Source organism: Branchiostoma floridae, chromosome 6 (genome assembly GCF_000003815.2).
Source record: "Branchiostoma floridae strain S238N-H82 chromosome 6, Bfl_VNyyK, whole genome shotgun sequence".
NCBI lineage: Eukaryota > Metazoa > Chordata > Leptocardii > Amphioxiformes > Branchiostomatidae > Branchiostoma > Branchiostoma floridae.
Genome location: NC_049984.1, coordinates 2,394,580 through 2,413,878, shown reverse-complemented (window position 1 = coordinate 2,413,878; position 19,299 = coordinate 2,394,580). Strand labels below are relative to the sequence as shown.

Here is a 19,299-nt window from a genome sequence, read left to right as displayed (position 1 = left end):
ACATTCTCAAATCTATCCCAGCTCCGAAAGTTGACCCTGAAAGACAACAGCATAACAAGCATTAATGTTGAAACATTCTCAAATTTACCCAAACTCAACATTTTGTACCTGAACTCCAACAAAATAAGCAGCATTCAGATTGACACATTTTCAAATCTGCCTCAGCTTGGTATGTTGTATCTGGACTCCAACAACATAAATAGCATTCAGGTTGGCACATTCTCAAATCTACCACAGCTACGAAAGCTGTTCTTAAACACCAACAACATAAACAACATTCAGCTTGGCGCATTCTCAAATCTGCCTCAGCTTGAACATTTGTACCTGAAGAACAACCAGTTGACTAACATTCAGTCAGATACATTTTCAAATCTACCCAACCGCAGCCATTTGCATCTTCAGTCTAACCCCTGGCAGTGTGACTGTAAGATGGCTTCCTTCAGGCAAAAAATGATCAAATCTCCTTCAGTTCTAAATAAGATAATATGTGTCAAACCTGACCACCTCACAGGACAAAAACTCCTAGATGTTAGTCCCAATGATCTGATCTGTAAAGACCCAACCAAATCAACACTGCCTGTAGATTCCCCATTGCAAAGTTATAACAACTGTTACAATGGCACTGTCACCTTTGACTATCACTGCTACTTCAAGCACATTGCTGACTCAACATTTGACACTGAATGGAAAGTGATGACAAATGACATGACAACACAACTTACTTCAACTCTTGCCACCACCAGTACTTCCCGTGAGTCTGGTCCCAGTTTCCTCCTGCCTGTAGACTCAACAGCTGACACCCTTACAATGTCCCCAACTCTTCCCACCACTGTAACTTCTCACAAGTCTGGTTCCAGTTTCCTCCTGCCTGTTGTCATTTCATCTGTTGTTGGTTCAGTGGCACTTCTCACTGTTGCCATCACTGTCATAATCTGGCACAAAAGGAGGGTAAGCAATTCTGACTCAGGTTCAAATTCCAAAGTTGATTTTAAAAACACAAATGACAAAGCTATTGCAAACCAGATCGAAAATGTGAACAACATAAACACATTAGCTGTTGTAGTAACTATGAGTCACCATCACCAGTGTGAAGATATGAAACAACACAATCAGACAGATCAGGACCAGTTTCAGGCCACCACTGAATCCAATACAAATACCACAGCTACTGTAGTGAATGGTCATGAACACCAGTATGAAGATATGAATGAAGCTAATCAGACAGGGCAGGGCCAGTCTCTAGCTATCATTCAATCCCTGAAAGTTGAAAGCCTATCAAATAATGTGCTAAATCCTATGTATGCATGTGTGCAAGCACCGCCAAAGGACCGAGCAGCTACAGCAATGGCCAGTTGTCATGATCAGACAGGGCAGGGGCAGTCTCAGGTCATCACTAAACCGGACACTAACACCACAGCTACTGTACTGACCAGTGGCCAGGATCAGTCAGGGCAGCGCAAGTCTCAGGCCACCACTAAATTCAACACAAACACCACAGCTGCTATAGTTACAGCTAGTGTCCATGATCACCAGTATGAAGATGTGGACAACAAAATCACTACTAATACAGTGCCTAGTGATGATGGTCACCAGTATGAAGATATAGACAAGAAACATAACCAGAAAGGGCAGGGCCAGTCTCAGGTCACCACTAAATTCAACACAAACACCACAGCTGCTGTAGTGACCAGTGGTCATGATCACCAATATGAAGATATGAACCAACATAATAAGACAGACCAGGGCCAGTCTCAGGCCACCACTAAATTCAACACAAACACCACAGCTACTGTAGTGACCATTGGTCATGATCACCAGTATGAAAATATGAACCAACTTAATCAGATAAGGCTGGGCCAGTCTCAGACCACCACTAAATTCAACACAAACACCACAGCTACTGTAGTGACCATTGGTCATGATCACCAGTATGAAGATATGAACCAACTTAATCAGATAAGGCTGGGCCAGTCTCAGGCCACCACTAAATTAAACACAAGCAATCCAGTTGCTGTAGTGAACAGTGGTAACGATAACCAAAATGAAGATATAGACAAGCAACACAATCAAACAGGCCAGGGCCAGTCTCAGGCCATTATGACATTGTTGGATTCTGGGAATCCATCTTATGGCACGGGGCCTACTGTTTCACAGCTGAATGCCTTGTACAAAGTTGAGGACAGTGGCGGCGGCACCGTGGGGGCAGTGGGGGCGGCCGCCCCCACAAAAAATAAGCTGAAACACTCAAAATCAAGCTGAAACCCTTGTGTATATTTTCAAATTTCATCAAATCTCGCTAGTCTACTGGCAAAATTTGGCCCTGAAAATGCAGGAAATGATGTTTCAGAGGGTCCAGATTTCTAAAATTTCAAAGGACCTCCCTTGTGAGTATTCGTGCCGTCGGCACTGGACATGGTGGGAAAATGCTACTGGAGCGTCGTCCCCCACGACCTTTTTCTAGTAGAAATTTCATTATCAAACTTAGATTTGTTTACAAGCAAAATGTTCCCCATGCAGGAAATGGCATTCAAAGTGTCCTGATTTAAAAATTTCTCCAAAACTCGGCGACTTGCGGCTTCGGGGCTCACGACGACGCAGTGCAAAATATGTTGGTGGGTGGCTCGTCGCCCTCAAAAACCGTATTCTCTAGTAGAAGTTTAATTAAATTCAGCTTAGTCTGTCTGCAAAATTTGTCCCTCAAAATACAGGAAATGGCGTTTCAGAGGGTCTAGATTTTAAAAATTTCCAGAACCTACCTTGCAATGGCTCGTACCTTCGCCGCTCGAGATGGTGAAAATATGTTGGGGGTGTCGCCTCAATAACTAAAGCTAAAACTATGTGTATTTTTGATAGAAATGTCATTGTAGTTAGCTTAGTCTGGCAGCAAAACTTGCCCCTCAAAATACAGGAAATAGTGTTTCAGAGGGTTAAGATTTGAAATTTTTCTGGGGGTGCAGGCCCCCGGATCCCCCTAGAAGGGTCGCGCCTCCCGACGCCTCGGGCCCTCGATTTAGTGATATGAGAAATTTTCGCCCCCACAATTAAAAAATGGTGCCGCTGCCTCTGGTGGGCCCGGATCAGGACATCACAAACACCACTGCTGCTGTACAAACTATTGGTCATGATCAGACAGAGCAGGGCCAGTCTCAGGCCATCATTAAATCCAACACAAACACCACAGCTGATATAGTAGGTAGTGGTCAAGATCAGACAGAGCAGGGCCAGTCTCAGGCCATCATTAAATCCAACACAAACACCACAGCTGCTGTAGTAGGTAGTGGTCAAGATCAGACAGAGCAGGGCCAGTCTCAGGCTAACCCTCTTAGTCTCTTCTGATTGGAAATCTATCACATAACGAAGTGCTATCTGCGCTGCAGCCAAATATTATGTATGAAGATGTCAAAAAACCACAAAAGGACCCAAACATACAAATGAGGAACTGATTTGCATAATAAGTGTAAGCTCATCAATGATGAACATCACTATGTAGCATAAATTATGTATTAAATGTCTAATAGTATATCATTTGCATAACATCTACAAAAGCTGTAAATATATTCCATGGAGGTATGAGGTTGCCAAACTCTAGCATTGTCAATGAGTTCCCAACTTTTTGTGTTAGGTTTCATTTATTCTTGTATACTGAGTCTTAAGTTTCCTAACTTTTTGTGCAAGGTTGGATTAATTCCGGTATTTTTGATTGTATATTTCCAAACTTTTTGTGTTAGGTTTCATTGATTCTGTTTCATTGTACAGAATATAGACGCAACAAATATAACTTCTCATGTTATACTGGTTTAGCAAGGAAACGTCGTATGGCTCATGTCATTCACATGGTAGGAAATGATGAAACTAATGCCTTTACTGTTGGAAGCACCATACACTGAACCAGTATGGTTGCTACTCCATGTTTATATACCTATTACAGCTTTAATCATGCAATCTGTTACGGAATGCAAGTTATATTTTGTCTGATGGTGAAACCTCCTCGCTTATGACCTTAATGAAAAGCAGCTTCTCAAAAATAAAGAAATAAAACAACATGTTCGGTACTATAGGGCTGGGTACCGGTAAGCAAAATGTCAGGCATGGGTCGGGTTCAGGTGAAAAAACAGGTGGTTTGTTAAATACCATTACCCACCCCTATTCAGGACCATATGTATTTGACAAGAACTTAGTGAAAAAGATGATGTTAATAAGTATATGCAATATAGTTGTACCACTTTATTAGTGCTCCTGGATTTTATGAATCTTAGACTGAAATTGTATGATTTTGTACATAATCACACTGACGGCTTCAGCCTATAATAAGTTGTCAAGGTTAGGCCACAGCAAGAAAATTTTATGGATGACATCCTCTGCAGACTGCAAAAATAATGCAATGCGAAAAAAAAAACAAGACGGGTGAAAAAACAAGATGGCTACATTTTCAAAAATAGGCACCATAAAGTTGTGATGACTGATGTAAAAAGAATTAAAGGGACAAAACATGGTATCAGAGCCAACAAGGCATTCATTCCTGTATTTAAGACATGTACTGGTGTGGTAAAAGTGACACTAATGTGAAAGACTGGCATCACCAACATAGTTGGTAACCACACTCATAGCTTCCATATTGGTGTCACTTAACAACTATCCAAAAAGTTTCATTTCTACAACTACAGTCCTGGGTACCTCGCAAGTGTCACTTCTGCAAGTACAATTATTAGGCTACAACACAATGTATTTGCTCATTTTGGTACTTGATCATCATGTTGACCACCCCTGCAGAAGAAAAAAATTCTTGTTTTTTTTTCCTGAAATCAGGCGAAAAGTAATGAGTGTGCTGATGTCATCCATAAAATTTACTTGCTGTGGCCTTATACTGAGAGAGGTGTACAATGTATGTTGGTGTATAAAGAACTGTCAGCAGAGTTGGTTTTAATAGATTTCAGAGACTTTAAAAAGGATTTATAGGAGATATTGTTAAAGAAGAAGAAATAGTGTTAAAGTAATTCTTGAGACAGTCTTGGTCACTAATGAAAGAGAGTCAATGAATGATGAATGAACAATTTACAATGCAGTAACAGAGTTTGTTTTGATAGATTTTAGAGACTTTGAAAAGGATAATGATTGTTTAAGCAAGTCTAGAGACAGACTTGGTCACTTATGAAAGAGAGTCAATGAATGATGAATGAACAATTTACAATGCAGTAACAGAGTTTGTTTTAATAGATTTTAGAGCCTTTGAAAATGATACTTAATGATTGTTTCGCCATTCTTCAGAGAGACTTGGTCACTGAGGAAAGACAGTCAGTGGATGCTATCTGAAACTTCAGACTCTTTTTTTGAGAATATATTCAGCTGCTTGATCTATTTTGCATTATGTGGTCCTGATGTCTGACATTCATTGACATACAGCACTTGAGACAGCACATTGTTTACATCAAGTTGTATACAAATGTAGTAACTATGCTATTTGTGAAGCTTGGTTCTTAGTCAATAAAGAAAACCACTGATTAGCAAACTGCACAATTCCTGTATCTGTTTGTACCTGTCATCCAAGTTGTTACTAGTGATCAGCCTGACAAATATATGATATATATTATTTACTTATATAAGAGCTTCAAGGGACTAAAAAAAGGCCATTCCAATAAATTTTCTTGGTTCTGTGACATTTCAAAGTAATTTAGTCTAGCAAAATGAAGTCTGGGAGAGTAAATTACATCTGACTGTATCCACTCCCTGAAACTATGTATGAAGGTACAGACTTTTTTTCATACTGATCTTTCACTTCAGCAATTCAATTATAGCGGCCCACTTATAATAAGACGACTAAGAATAGGATATAGGAGAATTCTTTTTACACAACCAGAGGTACTTACATTGCTTACGTTTTGATGTCTCTCAGACACCTTCGTCATAGCTTCTAACTGGAGTTCTGCTTCTCACTGCTATATGTATCCAATGTAGGTGGCGCTTTTGCGGTGAGAACCTCTGGTTGTGTAAAAAGAATTCTCCTATATCCTATGTTCTACCAACCTGATGAAACTATTTTTGGAAGACTAAGAATAGTCAACAACTCACATGTCCCAGGCAACAGCCGCCAGCCTTTCTTTCTCCACATCCCAACCGTTCAGGTTTCTTCTTCACCCTGGCTTCCTCCTGCTCTCTCTTCATCCTTCCTTGTCAGAGTCAGATGCTGGGAGATCACGCTATTTAGAAAACAAATCACACAAATTAAACTTAACATTGCTTACTAATAAAGTACAGTGTAAACTATATTTTCTTTAAAAGAAAAACAGTCACAGCCAGCCATTCCTTATACTGTAATTATCAAGATCAGTTGAACTGAAAATATTTTAGCTAATCAAAGTTATTCCAGCCAGTCACCAAGCTTGCAAAAATGATCAATTTGAAGGTTCACATGCTAGAATACAAAATAAATAGCACTCAAAAAGATCATATCAAGATCACCAACATGATCTAAGAGTGCCCTATAGCAGCTGACAAGAAAACTGCACCCAACAAGTTTTCAGCATAGAATTAACTGCAATAATTTCAATGAACAAAAAAGCATCATTATTCATTAGTAGTGTTTATATTCAAACAGCCAGCTTCAGACAATCAACACACCCAGATTACGTCAGACTTTCCCAGCTTGTTTGTCAGACTCCAGTCCAGAACAGCTACCCAGAGCTCACATCTGGGAGGCACAACGCCAGCAAGGGGACTGAGGAAAGTCCTCCATGACTTCACAGCCCAAGAAGTGCAGACTGAAGAATGATATTCCGACCAGCTTGAGAGGTAAGTTTTGGAGAAAGCTGAAGGTAAGATCCAGTATATTCGGTACACATACGGGGGAGGATAGGCTGGAATAGAAGACAGTACTAGTCATGAGACACACTGCTTTCCTTTGGAACAGATGAAAAGTACAAAGCTCAAGACTTTTTCTCCTTCCTGTCACATGCAGCCTGATAAGAATCTTTGCTTTATTGTAGGACTGCCTGCAATGACTGAGGTCTAAACATTATTTGCTTGAACTTGAACTTATCAGTGTAACACCCACCTTTGATCTTTTTCACATGCAAGCTCCTGTATATTAATTTCATGTACAAATTGAAAATTGCAAGTGGATATTTTGAGTGGGCCTGAACAACATGAAGCTCTAGATACTGAGTATCCTGTTGCTAATTTCCTCTCAACATTGCAAACTTCATTCTTCTTGTGTTGTGACGTAGTAAACTTAAGTCTTTCCATACTCAAATTTTAACTATTCATTTGTAGGACATGCCATATAGTGCAATATGTCTGATGAGTTACAAAGTTTGTCCACATGCACTAGAATTGCACAACTTGGTGGATCCATGCAAAAAAGCCAAATCATGCTTCTTATGCTTATCACCAAACATTAAAATCTAAAAAGTGTGAGCTGAAATGTCAGCAAAAGGCACCAGACCAGGTAGTAAACAACCTGCTGAATGTTAATATTCAAACAGTACAAATCAGACAATTAAGCATCCATATATGTAAGGGTACATACTAAATGTATAAAGGCTTTTTACTCTTATTTCAATTCATGTTAGGCCACACAAATTTTATTTGTCCCTGTAGTCTTATGTCTGAGTCTCAAAATCTAAAAAGCGTTAACATAAAAATGTCAGCAAAAGGCACCAGAGCAGGGAGTAAACAACCTGCTAAATATTAATATGCAAACAGCAGAAACCAGACAATTAACCACCCATATACATATGACTGCATAATGTTTCATAAAGACTTTTTAATCTTATTTCAATTCATATTACTGAAGATACCAATGTGGAGTTTTCAACATACAATGGTTGTGTGAATATGATACTTGAATTGATAATTGATATGATACTTGATACATAAATGTCCAGGGAAATCTGTTGAATAACCAGCTAAAAACTATTCATATACACACTACAAGTAACATTGTTTTTTTCATGGTCAGCCTTAGACTTCTGAACACAGCCCCATTTTCTGTTTTCAAAGTTTTAAGTATGTGTTGAAATGGGATGCTTGCCAGAGGCCAAAGTCAATTTTTGACTCAAAGCAAATGGAAAATAAAGCTGATCAGGCTACACATCTACAAATAACTATACAGATTCTGAAACATTAGACATTCTAAAAAAATTTTCCTAAAGAATGTAATGAATAAGTATGCCAGAGTGGATTGTTTTTCCATGTTCCCATGTGTGTTTCTTTCTGAATGTATGCTGTGTGCAAGTGTTTTTCGGCAATAATGCAATTCATGCTAGCCATGCTGTCCATTTAATATTACTTAACAGAATTGCATACAAGTTTATGAAATTAATTTTGGGGTTTCTTCATAGAGTAAAACAGCATTGTGCACATATTGAAGGGGTCAAGTTTGTCATATTTCAATGCCTTGTTGTCATCTTACCCTGGGAGTGTCTGTGTACATGTGTCTGCCAGTGAGCTCACAAGTTTGTTCCTGACCTACATGCCAATGCAGGATTTGTAAGTCTGCCATCTTTGATTTCCTTCTTTAATCTCTGCTACTTGTTCTATCCAGGTTACAGAACAACATGGGAAGGAAGCTGCGACACCTGATTTTCCTGCTCATCATCCTGAAGGAGCTGAACATGCCAGAAGCCGCCTGTTGGCCATCATCACGCTGTAACTATGATAACAGGGGCCTCACCAGCATCCCTCAGGATCTCCCACCATCTATCTATACATTACATTTGAGATTTAACCAGATAACTAGTATTCAACCTGGTGTATTCTCAAATCTACTACAGGTCACGTGTTTGGAACTACAGTTCAACAGGATACAAGAGATTAAAGCTAAGACATTTTCAGATCTACCCCAGCTCAAAGAGTTGAGCTTATATAACAACAACATAGCCAGCATTCAGGTTGGTGCATTCTCAAATCTACCCCAACTCAAAACCTTGATCCTTTATTCCAACAACATAACCAGCATTCAACCTGGCACATTCTCAAATCTACCCAAGCTCAATTTTTTGTCGCTGAAAGTCAACAAAATCACCAGCATTCAGGTTGGCATAGTCTCAAATCTGCCCAGACTCAGCAATTTTATCCTGAACTTCAACAAAATAAGCAGCATTCAAACTAACACATTTTCAAATTGGCCCTCCCTTATGAATTTGCATCTAGACTCTAACCAAATTACCAGCATTCATGTTGGCACATTCTCAAATCTACCCAAGCTGCATGCGTTGGACCTGAACACCAACAACATCAGCAGCATTCAGGTTGGAGCATTCTCAAATCTACCTCAGCTTACAAATTTGTACCTGAAGAACAACCATTTGACTAACATCCAGGCCGATATATTTTCAAATCTACCCCACCTCAGCCGTTTGCTTCTTGAGTCAAACCCCTGGTGGTGTGACTGTAAGATGGCTCCCTTTAGGCAAAAAATGATCAAATCTCCTTCAGTTCAATACCAGATAACATGTGTCAAACCTGCCCACCTCACAGGACAAAAACTCAAAAATGTCAGTCCCAATGATCTGATCTGTAAAGATCCGACCAAATCAACACCACCTGTAGATGCCCAATTGCAAAGTGATAACAATTGCTACAATGGCACAGTCATTTCTCACTATCATTGGTACTTTGGGGGCATTGTAGACTCAACATTTGAAACTGAATGGAAAGGGTTGAGGACTGATACATTGTCCCCAGTAACTTTGAATTCAACGCTTGCCACCACCAGTACTTCCCGTGAGCCTGATCCCAGTTTCCTTCTGTCTGTTTTCACTTCATCTGTTGTTGTTTCAGTGGCACTTCTTGCTGTTGCTATCACTCTCACAATCTGGTGCAAAAGAAGGGTAAGCAATTCTAATTTGGGTTTAAATTCCAAAGCTGCATTGCACAACTTTAACACCAGAGCTATTGCGAACCAGGATGAAAATGTGAACAGCACAATTACTTCAGTAACAGCTTATGCAGCGACCAGTGATGAGGATCACCAGTATGAAGATATAGACAAGAAACATAAGCAGAAAGGGCAGGGCCAGTCTCAGGCCACCACTAAATTCAACACAAACACCACAGCTGCTGTAGTGACCAGTGGTCATGATCACCAATATGAAGATATGAACCAACATAATCAGACAGACCAGGGCCAGTCTCAGGCCACCACTAAATTCAACACACACACTGCAGCTACTGTAGTGAACAGTGGTTATGATCACCAATATGAAGACATAGACAAGAAACATAGCCAGAAAGGGCAGGGCTGGTCTCAGGTCACCACTAAATTCAACACAAACACCACAGCTGCTGTAGTGACCAGTGGTCATGATCACCAATATGAAGATATGAACCAACATAATCAGACAGACCAGGGCCAGTCTCAGGTCACCACTAAATTCAACACACACACTGCAGCTACTGTAGTGGCCAGTGGTAATGATCACCAGTATGAAGATATAGACAAACAACATAATCAGACAGAGCAGGGCCAGTCTCAGGCTGTTGCTAAATTGTTGGATGCTGGAAATCTAGCTTATGGCACAGGGCCTACTGTTTCACAGCTGAATTCCTTGTACACAAACACAACAGCTGTTGTGGAAGCTAGTGGTAATAATCAGACAGGGCAGGGCCAGTCTCAGGCCATCACTGAATCCTTGGATGATGGAAATCTATCTTATGGCACAGGCCTTACTGTTTCACAGCTGAATTCCTTGTACACCAACACCACAGCAGTTGTGGAAGCTAGTGGTTCTGATCAGACAGGGTAGGACCAGTCTCAGGCAGTCACTGAATCCGTGGATGCTGGTAATCTTGCTTATGGCACAGGGCCTACACTACCAAAAATGATTTTTTCTTATTTTGCTTACCCCATGGACAATTCTTGTATGAAGAAAAATATTCTTGCAGGAAGAAAATGTAGAAAAAAATTCAAGCAAAACGAGAAACTACAATTTCTTTTTTTAATAGACATTTAAGCAAAATCTTCTTATTTTTTCTTACAATGGAAGAAAAAAATTCTAGAAATTCTTGTTTTTTTCTAGCCAGATTCAACTCTTAAGAAATACTAGAATTTTTTTTCTTCCAGGAAGATAAATTTTCTGCGAGGAAGCAAAACAAGATAAACAAGAAAGGGAATTTTGAGAAATACAAGAAAACAAATCTCAAATTTTCTCAAAAACTGCCCCATGGACAAGCACATTTTTCTAACATTTCTTGGGAACAGAATAATTTTCTTCCTGGAAGATAAATTTTCTGTGAGGAAGCCAAACAAGATAAACAAGAAAAAGCATTTTTGGTAGTGTACTGTTTCACAGCTCTGTGGGTCAGCATTAGGCCATCAATAAGTGCAACACAAACACCATAGTTGCTGCAGAAGCTAGTGGTCAAGATTAGGCAGAGCAGGGCCAGTTCCAGACCATTGCGGATGCTATGAAGGCTGGAAATCTATCACATAACGAAGTGCTAGCTGCCCTGCAGCCAAATACTCATACTAGTAATGTAATTATGTAGGTGTTTCGTGGGACCGTGTAGCGTGTCAGTGGTAGTTTCTTCGGCCCGTGACCGAGAGGTTGCAGGTTCGAATCCACCTGCTGTGTTACCGATCTTGTGCCCTTGGGAAAGGCACTTTACACGACTTTCCTCACTTCACTCAAGTGAAAATGAGTACCTAGCTTCGGAGTGGGCCGTCCTTCGGATAGGACGTTAAATGGAGGTCCCGTGTTCGGGGAGAGCAACACCCCAAGCACGTTAAAGAACCCACCACATGTGTGAACATCCACCAGAGCGGATCAAACCATTCCGGCCAAAATAGGGGTAGGGAATCTCCCGAGCAGCCCTCGTAACCCCTGCTTCGCCTATTGGGTCAGTTAGTCCTCACTCATAGTGAGCAATTGGGCTGGTCTCAATCATGATGTTTCTGACCTAGGGCGATGAGCTGCTGTTACAGTTCCAATCATGTAACCCGTAACCTTGAGTGGCCTTCATGGCCTTGTTACGTGGTGACCATTGAGTAAAAAAAATACACCATCAAGGGACCCAACATCTGCAGAAATGACCAGTGGTTAAGATAAGACAGAGCAGGGCCAGTCTTAGACTAACACTTAATCTCTAAAATTTGGGTTATGATACTATATAGCAAAGTGCTTGCTGGTACAGGTCATATCTGAAGCTTTCAGTGTCAAAAATCGAGCAAATACCACAGGATATGCAGATGCAGAGGCAGACTCTCATATACACAATCATGTAATCATTTTCTAAATCATAAGTTTCATTAACTGCCATATATTGAGTCTTAAGTTTCCATTTATTGTGTTAGTTTTGATTAATATTGCTATATTGAGTCTTATATCTCAAAACTTTTTGGTTTAGGTTTCTTTAATTCTCCTATAATGAGTTTGTTTGTTTGCATAAATGAGTCTTAAGTTTCCAAGGTTTTTGTGTTAGGCGTAAATGATTATGCTGTAACAAGTTTCAAACTTGTAAGTAGTTTTATAAAGTCTGCTTTATTGAGCCTTAAGTTTTCTAACATTTTGTTCCAATTTTGATTAATCCTGTTGTGATTTACAGAATAGAGACACAACAAGAAATAATATCATTTCTCATGTTATACTGGTTAAGAAATGAAAAGTCGTATAGCCAGATCTAAACCTGATTGTCAATGAAAACTTGTGAATGGACGATACTCATAACAATTGTAATACAAACATAGCTGTTTGGCGATGTATGTGACTCCCACTGGCATTGCAAAACCCTATCTTCATATAAACAATGCTACCCAAATCTGTAAGTTTGACTAAAAACTTGGTAGAAATGACTATAAGTGCTCGTTGTTTTCTTGGACCGGTAAGCCCCAAAATGTGTGAACGCCTGCCAGTGTAATCTGTTCATTTTTTAATCAGTCCAAACTCTGGTTCACTGTTTTTTTCCAGACCGGTACAACAACAACAAAAAGTTTTTGAATCAGTATGTACCCTAAGGCCACAGCAAGTAAATTTTATGGATGACATCAGCGCGCGCATTAATTTTTGATTTCAGAAAAAAACAAGAATTTTTCTTCTTCTGCAGGGATGGTCAACATGACTACTAAGTACCAAAATGAGCAAATATATTGTGCTGTAGCCTAATAGTAATAGTTGTACTTGTAGAAGTGACACTTGCGACGTACCCAGGACTATAGATGTAGAACTGAAACTTATTGGATAGTTGTAAAAGTGACACCAATATGGAAGCTATGAGTGTGGTTACCAACTTTGTTGGTGATGCCAGTCTACCACACTAGTGTCACTTTTTCCACACTAGTACATGTCTTAAATACAGGAATGAATGCATTGTTGGCTCTGATACCATGTTTTGTCCCTTTAATTCTTTTTACAACAGTCATCACAGCTTTATGGTGCCTATTTTTGAAAATTTAGCCATCTTGTTTTTTTTCACCCATCTTGTTTTTTTTCCGCCCTATCGCACTATTTTTGCAGTCTGCAGAGGATGTCATCCATAAAATTTACTTGCTGTGGCCTAATTCAGCACTGTGTACACTTCAAAAGTACTTAGGAGAAAGATTATTTATAATTGATATTACGTATGTATAATGTTGTTGTTGCACTTTATGAATACTCTTGCAATTTTACAATGTATGTTAAGATGATACTTAAGTAAGTAAATGAAATATTCTGTAACACATATTTTGTTGGACTGAAATGTACACTTTGTATTATACACAATTATGCATCCAACCCAGAAATTATGAGTTGTCAAGTTTATTCTCAGAAGAGAGATGTGCATAAATGTCAGCAGAGGTTGTTTTTAGAGATTTCAGAGATCTTGAAAAGAGTATTAAGTTCTAGAGATATTAACAGTTCTTGCGAATTTCTTGGTCACTGATGCTTGGGATCTGAATCATCTGAGTCTCTTGTCTTTTACTGGATATTACAGTTAAACTAGTTCAATAAGGACTTCTGCCAACACAGATGAACTTTCTGGTTATCCACTCACCTTGCCAAGGTCACAGTCATTAGACGTATTTCTGTACATCGTAACATCTGAACCTCCATCTCACTCCTCCTCCTCCTCCTCCATCCTTCATGGTCAGGTATTATGATCGCACAATATCTTGAAAGGTGCTGAAAATGTCATAATCACACTTTATGCTAAAGATAAAACAGAAACTACCAATTTATTGTCAACTCAAACCTAGTTTGGGAAACTGAAAGTACCCCAGTAAATTTCACATCATATTTTCTTGCTATGGCTGTAAAAATATGCACAACTTCAAGCAAAGCAACACACTGGATAACTTACCTCCATTGGAGCTAAGATACACAAGAGCTTTCTAGCATTTTAACGCTTGTGTATTTTTACTCATAAGACTTTTGTGTACTTTTTAACCAATTCTTATTTTTTTTAAATTACAGTTTTAGGATATACAACGGATGAAAACATCATCAGGTATCATAAGGTATGAAATAAAAGTGCGCCTCACATCGGCTGATATGGAAACTGCAAGAAAACTCAGCGGTGAATCCAACTACTCAATCTCAATTTGCGCTGGAGGCTTCATCGCTCACTTCAAATATCTTTTTCGGAACTTTTCTTCAAACTCATTAAACCACAGAATTGCGAGAAGGACCACCGAAGTGGCCTAACATCGGTGATACACATGTGGCATCAATTAAAGATACAGATGTCAATGACTTCATGTGAAAGCCGTTGGGCAAAAGAGTAAAATCAGCAAGACGGTAGTTACTAGTAGCAAATTCAGATATGAAATGTTTCCTTGCTTCTCTGCTTTATGGTATTAGAGCATATTACACATGTACATGCTGTGGCCATACACCAGAACTGACCCGAATCTAAGTTTGAAAGTTTTGAATATTTGAAGGGACCCCAGATCAGTGTGTGCTCTCATATAAAGAAGTTTCATAGTTGTCAACTCCATTCTTAGCTGCAATGAAACCCAACAAATACCTCGTACAAAACACCCTTAACTTCCCATCGGCTCGATGATACAAGATGTGTACTGGACCAAGCAAACCCTCTTGAAGATCGATGTTGTCCACCCGTGTGCGATCTCAATGTCCCTTCTGTCATCTTTCTAAACTCTGCCACCCCCACAGTAGAGTGGACTCGCTCTAGTGACGTCACCGGTTTGGTCAAACCAAAATTAACATTTCTTGCGTTAATTTGACCATCTTACAAGCCTCTTATGATCAATATAGGATCTATAACATATTAATATGAATCCCAGATATCCACACAGTTTCTAAAATCGACGTAGTCTGCAGGATTTGGGCCTGAAATTTAGCTTTAAATCTGGGAAGTATCCCATGCTGCACTGCGAGCATCATGGCGGCTGGAGGCAGGACTGTGGCGTCCTCACACGACTGAAACACAAAAATCAGCCGAGTTTACCGTCAAATGGAGGTAAGTAGGGCAGTTTCGGGTTCATATCGGTTCTTGAGTATCCTGTTTTTCCTCTGCGTGGCTTAGTTTGCCGCTAACCGCGCCCGATTGTGCGGAAACAAGATGTAAACATTGGCTCAAAACAACTCACACGTGTGGAGTCGGCGTCCTCTCTGGTTCAACGCGAAAGTCTCCGACAGTAGCTAGCGTTTTATACATTCCGTCCTCAGTGGTTGTTATTTCTTGCACGAGTTGGTGAACGACAGACGCCTTAGTGTCTTAGAACACCAAGAAAGCAGCCGAAGACGCTCGGTAAGTGGTAGGATAGTTTCGCCGGTGCTCTCTTCCGACTTCGTGGGTGTGTCAGATCTCATCAGAAGATCCACACGACCTACATCTTGGTTTTACTACGCACGAAAACAAAGGTACTCGCTGTTCGGGGCAGTTTCGTTAGATTTAGGATGTAAGATGCGATACACCAGGCCATCAGGAACAATCTGGTGTTATGTAGACTTTTTGAAATTTCATTCTTACGCTAGGACATCTTTTAGGTCAAGTCGTACAGTGCGTACCAAGGTCTGTAGTAGGGTCCTGTAGTAGTATTTTCAGTAGTGAATATAGGTCATTTTGGTCGCATTGGTATTGGTGTTAGGTAACTGTATACCCACATTTCTGTTTCTCCTGACATTACTAATCACTTAAACTTGTGATAGTATATCCAGTATGTCATATGTGTGCTGATCTTAGGCTTTTTTTTTGTCAGCAGCTGGCAAAGGACATAGATTCTTCAGTCTGACGTCTAACTGATAAAATTCCTGTATTTCACACTCTGTTCAGTTGATAGTTTTGGGCTTTGAGGCATTGATACAAGACTGTGTAGTAATCTGCTTTGTTCAGTTTATTGATATACATGTACCTTTGATACTAGTACCTTTGATAACGTCCACGGGATATGCTTGTGCATATGATAGTTATACATCATACATCTGTATAGTAGCAATAGATTGATGTTGAAAATATTAGCGTCTGAATGCATTTCACATTTGTTTGATCAAATTTAGAAAAAAATGTGGTTACTGCTGGTGTTATGAGTCTAATAATGATTAACAACTATAAATAAACTGTCTAGACAGTTTTAGAAAGTTGTTTTTCAAGAGGGTAGCCCACAAGACAAATACCATCTATTCTTCACAGAGATTTGTGCCTATTAGGACTCTTTTTGTTATCCTTTTATGTTATTCACATATGTTTAAAAAGCATGAGAAGAAAAGCTCAAAGTGCCTGTTGCCTACCTGCCTAAAAAAGAACAACAACAACAAAAACAGTGAACAATTACAAGGGTCTTTACAAAGTTTTTCTCTTCTTCCTCTACCTGATACTGCCCCTAAGAAGGTTTTATCCTGTCTTCCCCCAGGTTTGAAAGCTGTCGCAGTCTGTATCAGGAGTTCGTCAGTAGCGTAGATCAACCTCTGCTGTTCGCCATGTCGACGGGATCGTCAGATAAATCCTCGGACCCGCCCACCCCCCAGTCGCCTGGACCCGACCCGGTGCACGACCTGCCAGAGGAGGTCCTCAGGGTAGGTTTGGAGAAAAATAGCCTGATTAAATCTCGCTTATAGCAACCTGCCCAACATCCAGTTAGCCTCCTTGAAGCTTGATGGAGAATAGCTCCAACTGCAGGGCCAGTCACAGCCCCGGACAGCAGATTTTGTGTTACATTAGATTACAAGAAAACAGGGCTATAATACTGGGTGTTTGTGCACCCAAAATTGCATCTGTGCACTAAATCTTAGGTTGTTGGTGCACCGGTGCAACTAGATATTATTTGTGCAGAGTTATCTCATGTATATGTCACAGTGGAGATCACGATCCAGGAGAATCGCCGATCCTCCTAGGAGAGATCGCGATCGGAGTTTCTCCTAGGAGAAATCCCGATCGCAATCTATACTAGGAGAATCGCCGATTCTACTAGTATAGATTGCGATCGGGATTTCCCCTAGTAGGAGAAACTACGATAGATATACTCTCACCTCTCAAATAAACGTACCGGTACGTTTATTTTTTTCCGCCTCAAAATCCACCCGGTACGTCCTTATTTTAGACGGTACGTTTATTTTTTTTCAAATTGGGGCTTTCTTTACTAACCAGGGACCCCAAAAATATTGAAAGTTTGGTATTTTCTGCCCATATTTCCGCTGTATTTTTGCTTAATATTCACTATTTTTCGGACGAGGCATCGCGGATTTCCCTGCCGCCAGCGATATGACCCAAACATAGCTAGGGATGCGTACCGGTACGCAGGACCAGTTCTGGACTTGCAAAAACGTTTCGGTTCAGGTCCAAAAATATCGGAACACAAGTGATTCGGCACTGGACTCGTAAAAAAATATATTCTTTTCGTTTTGAACCATCTTTAACCTTCCAAAAATCTTGAAATGTTGCGCTGAACAAAGACGAAAACATCGAGGTCACATGCTACACACACAGTCGCTTACTTCCGTAAATTCTCTATCAAAACACAGAAATTAACCACCAACCAAACAAATTAAAAAGTTACCAATACTTTTCCACTATTTTTCACCCGTAGTCAACTTGTTTTAATGTTCCAGCAACGAAAAAATCATTCCAAAACAAAGCATAGCGTTCAATCGGCTCGAAAACATCCGCCATGTTGGATTCATCAACTCACGCCGAATCTCGCGGTAATGCGCGAGAGAATCATATATTTTCTGCAGTACCGATATTTCTCGATAGGGGGCAGTGTCTATGACCTTTGTTTCTGCAACATTGAAAATAGCACAAGTGGTGAATAAGGTATTCTAAGTTGGAATGTTTCTTCAAAATGTTATTTTGTAACAATGATTATAAAATAAACTTCTTTTTTTATTTCTTCAATTTTTATTTTCATTTATTTTTTTACTTTTATTTTAATCTTTGTTGATGGTGTAACACTCAGATAAAGAAAATATGTGCAATAACATAGGAATTATTCTGTTCATTATTTATACAATTAACTGATATGGTAATAAAAAAAATAACTGATATGGTACTGAGGCATAAATAAATAAAAAGAGCCTACCTGCTTATCATCTTCTCTTGGACTGAAGTAGCATGGGCACAGTTTACATGTCAATTTGGTATTTTTCCAGGGGGTACTTTTATTCCAGGGGGTACTTTTATTAGATTTTGAAGATTTGTCCGGGGGGTACTTTTATTCCAGGGGGTACTTCTATTTGAGAGGTGAGAGTAAGAAACAGATCCCGATTGCAATCTGTACTAGTAGAATCGGCGATTCTCCTAGTATAGATTGCGATCGGGATTTCTCCTAGGAGAAACTCCGATCCAAACTCAAACGATGCTAAGATGTATGAAACAGCAATAATTTTTTTGATAAACAATGATTTTATTCAGTTTCAAATGCAAACCTACTAACTCATTACCAACTACACTCAAGCCTACTTCTGTACTTCTACAATGTTAACTTCACCGAAGACTATCACACTTGAGTCACTTCTGCAACTTTACTCAAGGTACACTATAGCATATAGCATCACTTTCATGGTAAATTTCCTGTGAGTATGTTTTCTGATAAAGTAATTTCTGATAAACTAATTTCTTTTAAAGTAGTGGCAAAAATCTTATAATATGTGAAAGATACCAACAGGTGATCAAACAATGTGTCAGTATGCAAATTTCACGGCTTTGGAAGAACAATAACAACTGTAAAGTTGTCAAACAGGTGTCAAAAAATCAAGCAGAGTTTTAAGATATTACTCACAATTTCACACCTATTGAGTACATTCACTAGTCAGACGTGTATGGCATCAGTTCACAACTTGAAACAACTATGACCAGTTTAAGAGGTGCCGCTAGACTTTCCGAGCAGAAGCTTTTCTTTTTTTTTTTTTTTTCTTTTTTTTTTCTTTT

The 19,299-nt window shown here is 39.5% G+C and overlaps 1 protein-coding gene across 2 annotated transcripts in view; it reads left to right on the top strand.

Moving 5' to 3' along the window:
• The first annotated feature begins 15,148 nt into the window (after positions 1 to 15,148).
• LOC118417625 (mRNA (2'-O-methyladenosine-N(6)-)-methyltransferase-like) overlaps positions 15,149 to 19,299 on the top strand; it is a 25,930-nt gene continuing 21,779 nt past the window's right edge. The window contains exons 1-2 of one of the 2 annotated variants that reach the window (XM_035823236.1): positions 15,149 to 15,393; positions 16,787 to 16,949. In XM_035823236.1, coding sequence (XP_035679129.1) covers positions 16,854 to 16,949 — 96 coding nt within the window. In that variant the 5' untranslated portion in view covers positions 15,149 to 15,393; positions 16,787 to 16,853. The remainder of the gene's footprint in view (positions 15,394 to 16,786; positions 16,950 to 19,299) is intronic. The other variant, XM_035823237.1, reaches the window with a different exon arrangement.